The following is a 13499-nucleotide window of genomic DNA, read 5'->3' on the forward strand; positions in this document are numbered from 1 at the left end:
CATGCTTTGGGCTGGAAGGGAAGAGAATGGCATCGGGGGGGGAGGCAAGGGCTTTGGAGGTGGCATTGGGCTTGAAGGGAAGGGAAGAGGTTCCAAAGAGGAGGAAATCCTGGGCTGCAAGCAAAGGGGAAGCTAGAGGCTGGCATTCAGAGGGAAGGCTGTGGAAACCCATGACTTTGGGGGAGTCACACTCTCTCAGCCTCAGGGCAAAGGCAATGGAAAATCTCCTCAGAACCAATCTTGCCAAGAAAACCCCAGGATGGGGTCGTTTTAGGGTTGCCATGATCTGTAATGACCCAAATACACACAACACACACACACACCTGGAGGTTTTTAAATATGACAAGTTGACAGAATATGCGCACACTGCCAGTTTTTTTTTTTTAAGAAAAGGAGGGGGAAAGAACCAATTCCATTGGCCAATGATTGCAGGATATGTCACCTTTGACGAAAGCGGAAGTGAATTTGATTGACAACAAAGGAGGCTCCATTTTAAAGCGGTACTGCAAATGTGAACTTCAAATTGCCCCAATCGAGGCAAAGGGTAGTGGGAACTTGTCTGGGCTGATTTGGTATGGAAGCACCCAGATCTACCCAGTTCTATCCAGGGCAAACAGGCTAGTGAGAATGGGGCCTCAATTTGCTACAAACAAGTAAAAACTGAAGGAGTACTTAAAGGAGACTTGATGTAAAAGATGTCCCTTAACGAGATCACAGCATGATGGCAATTTCTTGTCAAGCCACAGAAATGGTGACATTGCACTATACAATACAGACATGATTTAATTTATTGCCATACTGAAGCTGTCATTTTATCATAAACATTGTGCACATTATATTCCAATATTCAACAATATGTCTTGATGAAAGAGACTCAGTTACATAATAATTATAAAATGCTGTATAATCTTCCATGGAATGCTTAGAACGGTTTTCCTCGACCAAATTAACTTGCCAACTTATCCAAGGATACATTGGGACAGCCCACTTTACTTTAAAATCTACCTTTACTTTTCTACTGATCACTATATTCTAATTATTGCTATTTCTTAGACTTTATTTTCTCTTTTTCTCTTGTCTTGCATAATGCATTGGTCTTTCTGGTACAGGGGGAAAAAATTAATGAAAACAATTTTACCATAGATTATTGAAAACTACAAAAACACTACTGTAACATTAAGCACGCCCAGACTATTCGTTGAGCTAATGAAGTGCAAGGATGGATGGGCCTGCTTTGTACAGCAGTCTATGCTTCATCACATATTACCATGCGAAAGTGCCAATTGACCAAGCCAGATGAAAAGCTGAGAGAGCTGTGATCAGATCTCCTGAATTTAGTCTTATTTGGCAGCTTCATGAAGCTTTAAATCTTAAAGATAAGGACAAAATGCACCAAACCGGATTCATGACTGAATCTTGGGAGGGGAGACACATAAAGGTAAGGTAACAAATCACACTATCATCTTACCCAGTTTGCCCATGGTGGCTGGGTATGACAACTGTATTCCAGTATACCTGCAAGAGACACAGTGAAGACATTTGATGCAGAGCAGTGCATCCCAAGCTATCTGATGGGAGGGCCATTTCTTCCAGAGTGGCAGGAACCACTGCCATATTTGTGCCCACTGGCTAGCACTGTTTCTTTCTTTCCTAGAAAGTCTCTGGGGGCCCAGCACCAGTCCATGCATCAACCACATTCACTAGCACTGATTTGGATCATCCTCTTGGTTGCTGCAGACCAAATTCAGGAGATCTGATCACCAATCTCTCAGCTTTTCATCTGGCTTGGGCGACTGGCACTTTGGCATGGTAATATGTGACGAAGCGTAGAGTGCTGTACAAAGCAGGCCCATCCATCCTTGCACTTCAGTACATTTGTCTTCTTCCTCATAATTGCTGCCCCTCACCGCCTTGCAATTACCAAGCCACTAATATCCAACCGCACTCCTTTAATACAGCAAGTAGCTGCATCATCCTCTTAGATCTCTAGCACCATTTTACAGTATGAAGCGTGTCTGGATAAGTGTGTCAAATGACAGCAGTTTCAAGTCTGGATGTAAATGTGTGCAAATCAGACAATGAGAGAGTTCAAGGGGACAAAGGTTTGCTCTCGCCCCCTTTCTAACAAAGCCCTTACCTCTGACAGTAGTTAAAAACCGTACTTATTGCCTGCAGCTTGAAGTTTAATTTTAACAGAACCACTTGCCTATGAAAATGCTTCCATAAACAAGTCAGTCACAGCAGCTGAACAAGTTCAGAAGAAGTATTTATAAACATAGAGATGAATCCATGGAATAAGAAGTTAAAGCAAACTGTAACAGCACATAAACTGTTAAAAATACACAGCAACCAAACCAAAAGGGTTATACACATATGCACCAAGGTGGAAATTCAGACACACACCCCATTCCCACATGGACACATACACACAAGATCTACTCTCCAGCCTTTTCCATACCTTGACTGCAATTCATCAGTAAATAAAATCATCACAAAGGGTCCTGTCCCCAGAGTCTGTTAGTGGAGGGAGCTCCCACATATGCCTGGGCCTCAGTGTGTTTCTTGTTTCGTAGATTGAATGCATAATCACCTCTCAAAGACTGACATGTGCCATGCACCCCACAAGGACTGGACAGATCACACAAACGCACTTTGGGAAGGCCTACACCAACACATGACCAGCACCAGCCAATTGCACTGATCTATTATTATTATTATTATCATCATCATCGTTGTCGTCATTGTTGAAGTAGACATCTATAGTTTTTTGTGGGTTTTTCAGGCTATGTGGCCATGTTCTAGAAGAGTTTATTCCTGATGTTTCGCCAGCATCTGTGGCATCTTAGAGAAATGGTCACTGTGATTGTTATTATTAGGGAGCATGCATCATGCTCTCCTGCTCCCTAATCGCATACACTCAACCATCAGAAAGCAAAGGTGTCACTATCTCAGCCGTTCGTGCTGGTGGTTTTGGAGTATTTGGGAATTCTGAATAAGAGGCACTCAATATGTATTGCTTTCATGAGTTCCGGCTCCTTCTACCAACATCCACACGTCAACAAGACTGCAGGACTGTAGATGGTGCAATAACAGAAAGGCTTTCCATTGGAAATACTGTGAGACGTTCCTTTGGAAATTACCTGTGCAACAACTGATGTATAAAGACTCAGCTCTGAAACAGAAGGCAAGCGGCAAGGAGGAGGAGGAGGAGACACGGATTCCGTATGGATGCAGGCCAGGAATCACAGAATCATAGAGCTGGGGGAGACCCCAAGGGCCCTGATCCAGTCCAACCCCATTCTGCCATGCAGGAACTCTCAGTCAAAGCATCCCATTGACAGATGGCCACCCAGCCTCTGCTTAAAGACCTCCAAGGGATTGTGTTCCACTGTTGAACAGCCCTTACTGTCAGGAAGTTCCTCCTAATGTTGAAGTGGAATCGCTTTTCCTGGAGATTGCATCCATTGCTCCGGGTCCTAGTCTCTGGAGCAGCAGAAAACAAGTTTGCTCCCTCCTCAATATGACATCCCTTCAAGTATTTAAACAGGGCGATCATATCACCTCTTAACCTTCTCTTCTCCAGGCTAAACATCCCCAGCTCCCTGAGTCGTTCCTCATAGAGCATGGTTTCCAGACCCTTCAACATTTTGGTCGCCCTCCAGGGCAGGAGCTGACACGCGTCCCGTCTGAATGCAGACCAGGGACAGACACGCGCCCCGTATGCAAGCCAACCAGGAGCTGGCACCTATCCAGCATGGAAACCCAGAGGGCAGGAGCAGACACGCGTCCCATATGCAAACAGGCAAGGGGCAGACACGTGTCCCGTCTGAATGCAGACCAGGCACAGACGTGCAAGCAGGCAGGGCAGGAGGAGCAGACACGCGTCCGGTATGGAAGCAGTACACGTGTCCCGCCTGCTGCCCTGACACGCGTCGTGACCCAGGGCCCTCCCTCCCTCTCTCCCCGCGCTGTCTCTAACGTGAACCCTCTCCCCGCCTCACCGTCCGGGCCACGAAGAGGCGTCCCAGGGCCTTGCCCTGCCGCTGCTGCCAGGCGCCACTCCGCCCCAGAGAAGCCGCCACTGCCGCCGTCGCTGCTGCCGCCATCATCCCGGCTTTGCCTCAGCTTCAGCCTCAAACTGCTCTGGCCGCCCGGGCCGCCCTTTCACCTCACGTCCTCTCCACCAATCAGAGGCCGCTCTTGGCCGGTGACTGACAGGCGCGTTCCAGGCCCGCCCCTCTCCCTCCTCCGGGCCTCGCGCTTCCTCTCGCGGGCGACGGTATGCGTCTCGTGGACGGAGGCGGGGACATGAGGGCGCTGTGGGCGGGGCTCCCGGTGGGCGGGGCTCCCTCCTGTCAGGGAGGTTCTCAACCTTTGCGCCTCTGGATTGCCTTGGACTTCATCTCCCACAATCCCTTCCTATTAGCTGCCTTTGCTTGGGCTCCTGGGAATTGGAGTCCAAACCTTCTATAATAAGACCAAAGGTTGACAACCACTGAAGCAAGTCTGCTGCTGCGTGTGCCTTCCTTAGACTATATATCGCCCTACATTCTTAAAACGCCCCTAGGTCGCTTTAACTGGTCTGGCTGCCTCCTGTTGCATTGTGGGGCTTGTAGTTCAGTGAGGCTTAAGAGCTCTCTGGCTGAATAGTCTAAATGCCCCTTCGTAAACTACAAATCCCAAAATGCAACAGGAGGCAGCCAGAGCAGTTAAAGCGACCTAGCCCCCGTTTTAAGAATGTAGTATTGAAGTCACTTCCAATTTATGGGGACCCTGTCATGGGGTTTTCTTGGCAGGTTTCTTCAGAGAGGGTTTGCCATTGCCTTCCCCTGAGGAGGTTGAGAGAGTGTGACTTGGTCAAGGGCCACCCAGGCTGGGTCAGGATTCGAACCCTGGTCTCCAAAGTCATAGTCCAACGCTCAAATCACTAAGACACTTCAGACCTTTGAATGTCCATTTCTACACGACTCTCTGAAAGATTTATCAAGTGTCAAATGCCATCTATACATCATTTTATAAAACTTTTTCTTTCACATCATCATAACACAAAACTTACCTTTTAAGCCCTTCGTCCGCGTTCTTTGAAATAAATAACATAAATAAATTGGGGAACCAATATTTTCTGCTAACTTCACCATATGTCCCTTCTTCACTTGTCCTCCCCTCAGTTCCAAATCTCAACCATTTATATATTTTTGTAATCAAATTACTGTAATCCTGGGCACAAGGGCTCTTTCAACCCGTCTGCAATCCCTGGAACAATCAAGGTGGAGCAAAGGGGTTTGACAGGAGCCAGTTTGGGGCTGTGACTCTGGAGACTAGGGTTCGAATCCTGGCTTAGCCATGGAAACCCACTTGGCCAAATTGTGCTCTTTCATCCTCAGAGGATGGCTGTGGCAAGCCTGCTCTGAAGAAACTTGCCAAGAAAACCCTATGAGAAGTTTGCCTTAGGGTCATCATAAGTTAGAAACGACCTGAAGGCAACAACAATGTGGTCTGAGTGACTCTGGAGACCTGGGTTCGATTCCCCACTTGGCCACAGAAATCCACACTTGGCTGAGTCACACGCTCTCAGCCCCAGAAAACCGCGTGATAGGGTCAGCTTAGGGCTGGGATACGTCGGAAAGGGCTTGAAGTAAACATGCAGCCATAAATGCAGAACTCCTGGAATATTTGTTGTTCCATGCAAGTCATTTCCGACTGATGGCAACCCTGAGGTCATAAGGGTCATGGGGTTTTATTGCCAAGATTTGTTCAGAGGGGGTTTGCCATGGCCTTCCTCTGAGGCTCAGAGAGTGTGACTTACCCATTGTCACCCAGCGAGTTTCATGATGGAGCAGGGAATCAAACCCTGGTCTCTAGAGTCATGGTCCAACACTCAAAACCATTAAGCCACACATGCTCCCTGGCTTTCTTACGCTTTTCAATAAATATATTCTTTGAATGCCCACTTCCTTTCCTGCATATAAAAGACTGGGCTCATCTTCATCCTCACACATACACGATGCCTATATATACTGATGAGGAAATGTGCTTTGTACATGTTCAGATCTTAACTATTACGTATGTTCCATTACTGATGCCATCACATATGAGAAAGTTTGGAAGCTGAAGCATTTCTTAAATGGAGGCCTGACCAATTAAAATCTCTGATAGCTCAAAAATATGCCTTTTTTAAAAGCTCATTGCTGATGGGATGCAGCCTTTTCAGTTCTAGGAAACGCCACATTCTTAACACAAAACAAAGGATCATCAGTCAGTCTGGATTCTTCTTCATTTTGCAACCAAAAATTCAGGCAGGTTCTCATAACTGACTGGCTTCCGGGAAAGAAATTTAGTTTCCCCCATTGTGTATTAACAAATTTTTTTCCTATTCAGTTATTGTTTCAGTTAAACTTTGCTTAACTGTGCTTTAGTATAGCTTGTGTCTTTAGCCATCATCATCTGTTTTATTTAATTACGTTGCAAGCAACCTTGGGTCACAGCATGGGAAGAAGATGATGGGATAATAAATAAATAAACAAATAAAATTATGAGAATTGAATACATTGGCAGTACCACATTTTAAAAGAAGCAAGGGACTAAGCCTTCACAGTTACACCAAGGAAGTTGTATTTTATTTTTTCAGGCCACCCACAGGTTGCTTTTTGCACTGAAGTACTAAAAGGCAGTTGGCATACTAATTAAAACCATAAAATAAACTTCATAGGCAAGCAGAAACAACACGGGCAGAAGCAAGAAACAATCATGTTCCACACAACAGCTCAAAGGGGATCCAACAGCCTCTGAAATAAAATAGTCCTAGGTGCTACCAGGAAATGATCTGGAGAAAATTCCAGAATTTTGCTGCCACTGCAGGAAAGGTCCTCTATTAAGGGGACACAACGCAGGGACTCTAAAGAAGAATATAAAGACAATAGGCACACCAGGAAAAAGAAGGCATGATGATGTTCATTCCTCCAGTGGAGATTTTGTGCAGCATTTTAGACTTTGGAAAGAGGAATTATGGCACAGTGCATATTAATGCTCTCATTTTAAATATATGGGCCACAATCCTCTTTGTGGCGTACATTAACAAGTTCTGTTGCCTTTCCCCACCTGAAGCAAGTCTAGTTACACTTGTGTAGTGCTCTAACTGGATTCTGGGCAGTAGTTTCTTTTAATTACTTAGTTCTAATTTCTTAGAAATGTGACTTTCTTTCAGATAGCTAAAGGGTTCTGATGTGGGTGGAGGTGTTGGCCTCCTTTCTCCAGTGCAAGTCTTAAAGAGCAGGTGGACCCAATAGAAAGGAAATAATCCTTAAAGTATCCTTCAAGTATCTCAGACCCAAATAGTTTAATAAATAATAGTTAATGTGTACATGATAAGATGCTACCATCACCAACATTGCTGCTCCAAAGTACTTCCACAGGTATGCTGCTGAAATCTGTAAGTATTTACTGAACTGCATGTGAGTACTCTTTTTCAAGTAGTCTGTAGACTACAACCATCTTGTTGTTATTTTCTCCCACTACCTCATTATCATTGGCACAGAATATCTCTTATGCAATGCAACTGAAGTTAAGGTAAATGTTTTAGCTAGTCTTCACGGTCATTCAAGATTGCTCTAGAATGCCTCCAAAATTAATGATTAAGCTTGCGGGACAGTCACCTCACTTGGGTAAACTAAGGTGAACTTAGTCACATATAGTTCTCAGCCAGAATGCTAAAGGGTGGTAAAAGAGATTTGTGTTATCAGCTTTCTGTTGGCTTCAGAAGTTCACAGTGACTGCAGTCAGTGACATTATTCAACATCCATACCCAAAAGCAGTGACCAGCTGGAGGCATCCAAGTCAATGGAGCGCTGAATCCACTTTAGGATGAACTTGAAAGGAACTATGTACGTTGCTGAACCCTCAAATGGCTCCTTTAGTTCAGACTACATCCCCAAATTGATTTACTTCCCCTCTAACATGCAACCACTACTGCATAGAAGACAAAAATAAAGGCAAGCTAAGTCTTCCTTCCCGCATTGAAACATATTTTCTACTATTCAACAAAAGATACTTTAGATGGGGCTACATCAGTATTGGAGATTATCACATGGGGATGGGATAAGGCTGGGATTGCTCCTCCATCCTTATCCCATCTTTGACTATGATCCCGTGAAAAGCTTGCAGATTGCAGCGCTATTGTCCCATCATTGAAGCAGCATTGTATTAACGTGAACTCCTGTTAATGCAAAATGCCAGGCAATGCTGCTTCAAAGATGGGATCTGTGTGACATCATTTTAAAGTCTTTCATGCGATTGCGATCAATCACACTTACTGGATAGGATAATGTCCGGATAAAAGAGACATTGTATGAAAATCTTCTCATGATTGCACAATAAGAATGGGAAAAGACAGAAAAAGGATGTTTTGTCCCCTGTCTGATAATCTCTATTGTCAGTATTTTCTGAGAGCTTCAAACCTACTTTACTAAGACTATCTATAACAATCAGTTCACAGAGAAAGCTCTTAGAAAAGGAAAGAATGATGATCACTTTAGTTTTCAACACCCCCCTGCAACAGAAACAAAGCTATTAATTATTATCAAAACCTGCTCACTGGCAATATCTGGTTAATAAAACATGCACTGGTTTAAGTTTATCCCAAGAAGGTCAGTCCCCTTCCACTGTGATTCTGCTAAATTTAGTTTTATAACATTGCTTTCTCATTTCATTCCTCTTCAAAACAACCTTATGGCTAACTCACTAGGAACTAAACTGACGCTCATAACCAGTTGGCTTGCTGCTCAGCTTGAATGTGGATGTGGCCATTGATATTAAACTGACTGACAAACAGGAATGTTTGTGGATAATTTCCAGGGTAGTCACATTTACAGAGAATTATATTTTCTTGAATTCCGAGTGGCATTCTACTCCTAAATAAGTATTTATGACACGAGAGCAGAATCCTCAACTTGCAGACTTTGGTCTGCCATGCACCCTCATCCAGCCTACCCAAGTTCCCTATTAAATTGCTTTTCTCCTCAAGACCTGGACACCACAGAAGAGAGGTAAGACAGAAAAGGGGATGGCCAAGGCCAGGGACATATAGCTACAGGTTCCTCCACAGTAAGCCAGCGTTCCTGCCATGGGAAGGAGGAAGGGAAGCAAAACACAGCCAGCCAGTACTTGAAGAACTGGCCAAGTCCTGAGGGAAGGTGAGGGAGAAGTGACATGAAACCTTAATGCCTGACAAAACACCTGACTGCTCTCCAACAGGATACAGTTGCCTTTCAGGTCACTATCGGGAATTACTGCATGTAATTTGGCGCCGCTACCGCCAGACAGTTGCATTCCGGCTGCATCCCAGGTCCCAGCCACACTCTGGAGGCCACTTTTCCAAGCTGGGAAGCTCTCAGCTTTTAAAAGTGGCCTCCTAAATGCACCTGGGACCCGGGATACAGCCAGGTTGCAGTCGCCCAGTGGCATCAGCAGCAAATTATGTGCAATAATTCTGGGTAGCAAACTGAAAGGCGACTGTATCCCATTGGGGAGCTGTCAGATTTTTTGTAGGTGCTATAAGGTCAATGGACTCACTTGACACTTCAGGAGCTGGCTAATTCATAGAATCATAGAGTTGGAAGAGACCACAAGGGCCATCCAGTCCAGCCCCCAGCCATGCAGCAAGACACAATCAAAGCACTCCCGACAGATGGCCATTCAGCCTCTGTTTAAAAACCTCCAAAGAAGGAGACTCCACCATACTCCCAGGTAACGTATTCCAATGTTAAATAGCTCTTACCATAAGGAAGTTCTTCCCAAGGTTTGAGTGGAATCCCTTTTCCTATAGTTTGAACCCATTGCTCCTTGCCCTAGTCTCTGGAGCAGCTAAAAACAAGCTTGTTCCACCCTAAACATGACATCTCTTAAAATATTTAAATATGGCTATTATGTCACCTCTTAACCTCCTCTTCCTCAGACTAAGCATACTCAGCTCCCTAAGCTGCTCATCATAGGGCATGGTTTCTGGATCTTTCACCATTTTGGTTGCCCTCCTCTAGACATGTTCCAGCTTGTCAATATCCTTCTTGAATTGTGGTGAGGTCTGACTTAAGCAGGTGAGGTCTGACTTATAGTAAGCAGAATAGAGTGGTGCCATTATTTCCCTTGATCTAGACAATACACTCCTATTGATGCAACGTAGGATCAAATTTGCCTCAAAACTCAGGTGAAGCTGAAAGAGGGGAACAGAGGTGAATCTCAGGCCGAAGTGCTAGTTCGGATCAAAGCCTGATCTCCAGAGTCATCATTTAACACAGAAATGACAAAACCATGCTGGATCATCATCAGTAGTCATACCATTAATTACAGTCAGTTTAAGTACATTTTAATGAATTGACCATAAGGAAGAACTTCCTGATGGTAAGAGCTGTTTGACAGTGGAACACACTTCCTCGGAGAATGGTGGAGTCTCCTTCTTTGGAGGTTTTTAAACAAAGACTGGATGGCCAACTGTCGGAGGTGCTTTGATTTTGTGTTCCTGCAAGGCAAGGTAGTTTGACTGAATGGGCCTTGTGGTCTCTTCCAACTCTATAATTCTATTAATAGCACAAAATACAGACTGGTTTAATGAATTTCAGTTAATTTTATTTTTTTCAGATGTAAATAACTTCTATGTATTTTTAACTAACAATCTTGAAAGATACAAAACAAAAAACAAAAAGTGGAGCCATCAAACTCTTGGCTAATGTAAAAGTAGCCCCTTGTTCCACAGTAGTTGCCCATCCCTAATGTATACAATACAATGTATGCAGAAGTACATCTTTATGAAAATAAACAGAAATCATTAATGTATCTCTGCTTGCACTATAATGTATATTGGAATGAATGCCTAATTCCATTAAAATCCAAAAGAATAACCAATAAGGTATAGGCATTGCAGTACTCCTTTAGCTACCTTGTGGATAAAATGTAGAAACTCCAAATGTCTCACATGGTTGCCCTTGATGAAATTTTACCACCTGCCAGAACAGTTCTTTGCAAGTCATAGTAGATCTGAATATCCATGTATTAAATGGGAAAGCAGTGGGTAATCTACTAGAGAAAAATAACAAACAAAATATATTATGTCTGCCCAAGCTCTGATCTTTATTTTACACGGAAAGCAAAGTGCTTTTTTCCATAGTAAATAGATTTCAGAGTCGTTCAGTCCTTAAAGGTTAATGCCTGAAACGCAAACAGCATTCAAGCGGTAAGCCACTTTCTCAGCACGTGGCATCCTGAGTTGATGTTGTGTCAATATTTTTAAAAGGGCAAATAGACTGACCCTGTGGAACTGCAGGCCAGTTAGCCTGCTATCAGAGCAGTCAGGAACAAAATAATAGGGAGGTGAGAGCAGGGCTCAAGGAAAAAGACCTTCAAGGTTAGGAATATTATTTTCTTGGTTGTATTCACATTTCTTTATGATTTTAATTCTGAATGAAGTGACATGCTTTGAGGTAGCATTCAGCTAAAGTATACCCCCACTCCATTTTCAAATACCTTTCTGTAATTTTTAATATATAAAGCTTAGTATCTGTTGTTTTGGAACATTGTAGGCTCAAATGCTTTAATAGGGGGGAAAATTAGTTCTCAAAAAAGTAGGAGTAATAAGGACACATGTTTTGTAAATCTAACCAAATCTGAGATTCAGGTACAGTAATAGCTATCAAGCTTTTTATGATTAAATCACATTCAGAACTGCCAAGAAAGCAATCCTTTTTCATGAAGAAGTTTGTGCATTATGTAATATTCATTTGGATATTGTAGACAATATGTACATTTTACAATAAGTTAACTGAAATGAATAGTTTTATTTGGTATTTAGGTAGAATGTAACTTTTTAAATAGCACTTTCTGGTTGTCAGCCCTGTGTGTCATGAATGTTGACTGTCTTTTATTACTATTTTCAAAACCTGGCAACTCTATGCAACAGTCATGGAAAAAAATAAACTCAAATCCAGTTTTCAAAAGCAAATGTTTCCTTGTTATTCTGTGAAGACTGGATGCATCCAAGACTTTTGGAAACTCTGGCTGATTTACTAATTTATTCTCTGGTGACAGAACTGCTAATCCTAAAAGTCTGTCATGTTATGACAACTTTGTATTTTAAAAAAAGTGAATACAGCCTTATCCAAAATTATCCTGTACGATATTATACAGCTCTCCAACCTAGACTACCTTACATCTTGTCTGATACAGTATAGTTATCTGGAGAGCTCAAAAGCCTGCACACGTTTTTGTGCTTATTGGCCACTCTGTGCTTATTGGCCACAGTATATTACTGTAATACACATTTTGAAGCCAAAAATTAATATGCTTTTACCAGACCCTGCCAAAAATTCAACAGCTTTCTTTCAGACCAAGGTTCACTTCATCAGCCATGTCCCCTAGTCCCATTTCACCCCTGCTGTCCAATGCATACCTCATGTTTAAATCCCAGCTTCCCCATAAAGTTTATGCAGTCATCTCGAGCCAATCATTGCTTTTCAGCCTAACCTAACCTAACCACAGGATTGTTGTGAGCATAAAAATGCATGTGTGATGGGGGAAATCATGTACAGTACCATTAGCTCCAGGAGATAAATGGAATGAAATTAAAGTCTAAATAAAGTTAGAAAAAATGTAGATAGCTTGCAGTCTTCAGCAGCCTTCCACACTGGGTGACATCCTAGCTACTGACGCCACTGCATATCCATGGATTCTTTATCCATGGATTCAACCATTCATGGCTTGAAAATATTCCAAGAAGATACAAATTCCAAAAAGAAAGCCTTGATTTTGTTATTTTATGTAAGAAGCACAATTTTACTATGCCATTTTATAAAATGGGACTTGGGCATATCCACAGGGGATCCTGGTACCCAACCCCAGCTGATACCAGGGTTTGAATCCCAGCTCAGTCATGGAAACCTACTGGATGACCTGGAGCAAGTCAAACTCTCCCCTCAGAGGATTGCAATGACAACTCCCCGCCCGCAACAAATCTTGTGATAGGATCTTGTGACCCTGTTAGAGGGTCACCTTAGAGTCTCCAGAAATGACTTGAAGGCACACAGTAACAATGGTTAATCTGTATTTTGTTCAAAGATCACTGTTGTGTCTGAATTTATTATGAATAGTCTGTATTGTACATGAAAGCTATTGTCTCTTGTGTAAATGAAGTGGAAAATCTGCTCTGAGTTTTAGTCTGAACTTTAAAGGAACTATCCAAAATGCCTTTCCAAGTCCTATTCATCTTCTGAATTCTTGTCTGCAATCACTATTCTACATTGAGCCAAGGTATGGAAAATCTTTATTACACATTCCTAGTAATCTATATTAAATTTATGTAAATCATCTGTGTTCATTTTTCTCTTAATATTCAGCAACAAACCTGCCTAGTAATATGGTATCATCGGCATATCTTAAATTGTTGATGTTCCTTCCTTCAATTTTCACATTTTCTTCCTCCGAGTCTAATCCTGCCTTGCGTATGATATTTTCAGCAT

At 42.8% G+C, this 13499-nt stretch overlaps 1 protein-coding gene across 1 annotated transcript in view; it reads right to left on the reverse strand.

The window, feature by feature from the left end:
* Nucleotides 1–4251, reverse strand: part of PCCA (propionyl-CoA carboxylase subunit alpha) — a 305865-nt gene extending 301614 nt beyond the window's left edge. The window contains exon 1 of the mRNA XM_042457614.1: nucleotides 4002–4251. Coding sequence (XP_042313548.1) covers nucleotides 4002–4109 — 108 coding nt within the window. The 5' untranslated portion in view covers nucleotides 4110–4251. The remainder of the gene's footprint in view (nucleotides 1–4001) is intronic.
* Between the last annotated feature and the right edge of the window lie 9248 nt (nucleotides 4252–13499).

This window comes from Sceloporus undulatus, chromosome 3 (genome assembly GCF_019175285.1).
Source record: "Sceloporus undulatus isolate JIND9_A2432 ecotype Alabama chromosome 3, SceUnd_v1.1, whole genome shotgun sequence".
In the NCBI taxonomy this organism is placed as follows: domain Eukaryota; kingdom Metazoa; phylum Chordata; class Lepidosauria; order Squamata; family Phrynosomatidae; genus Sceloporus; species Sceloporus undulatus.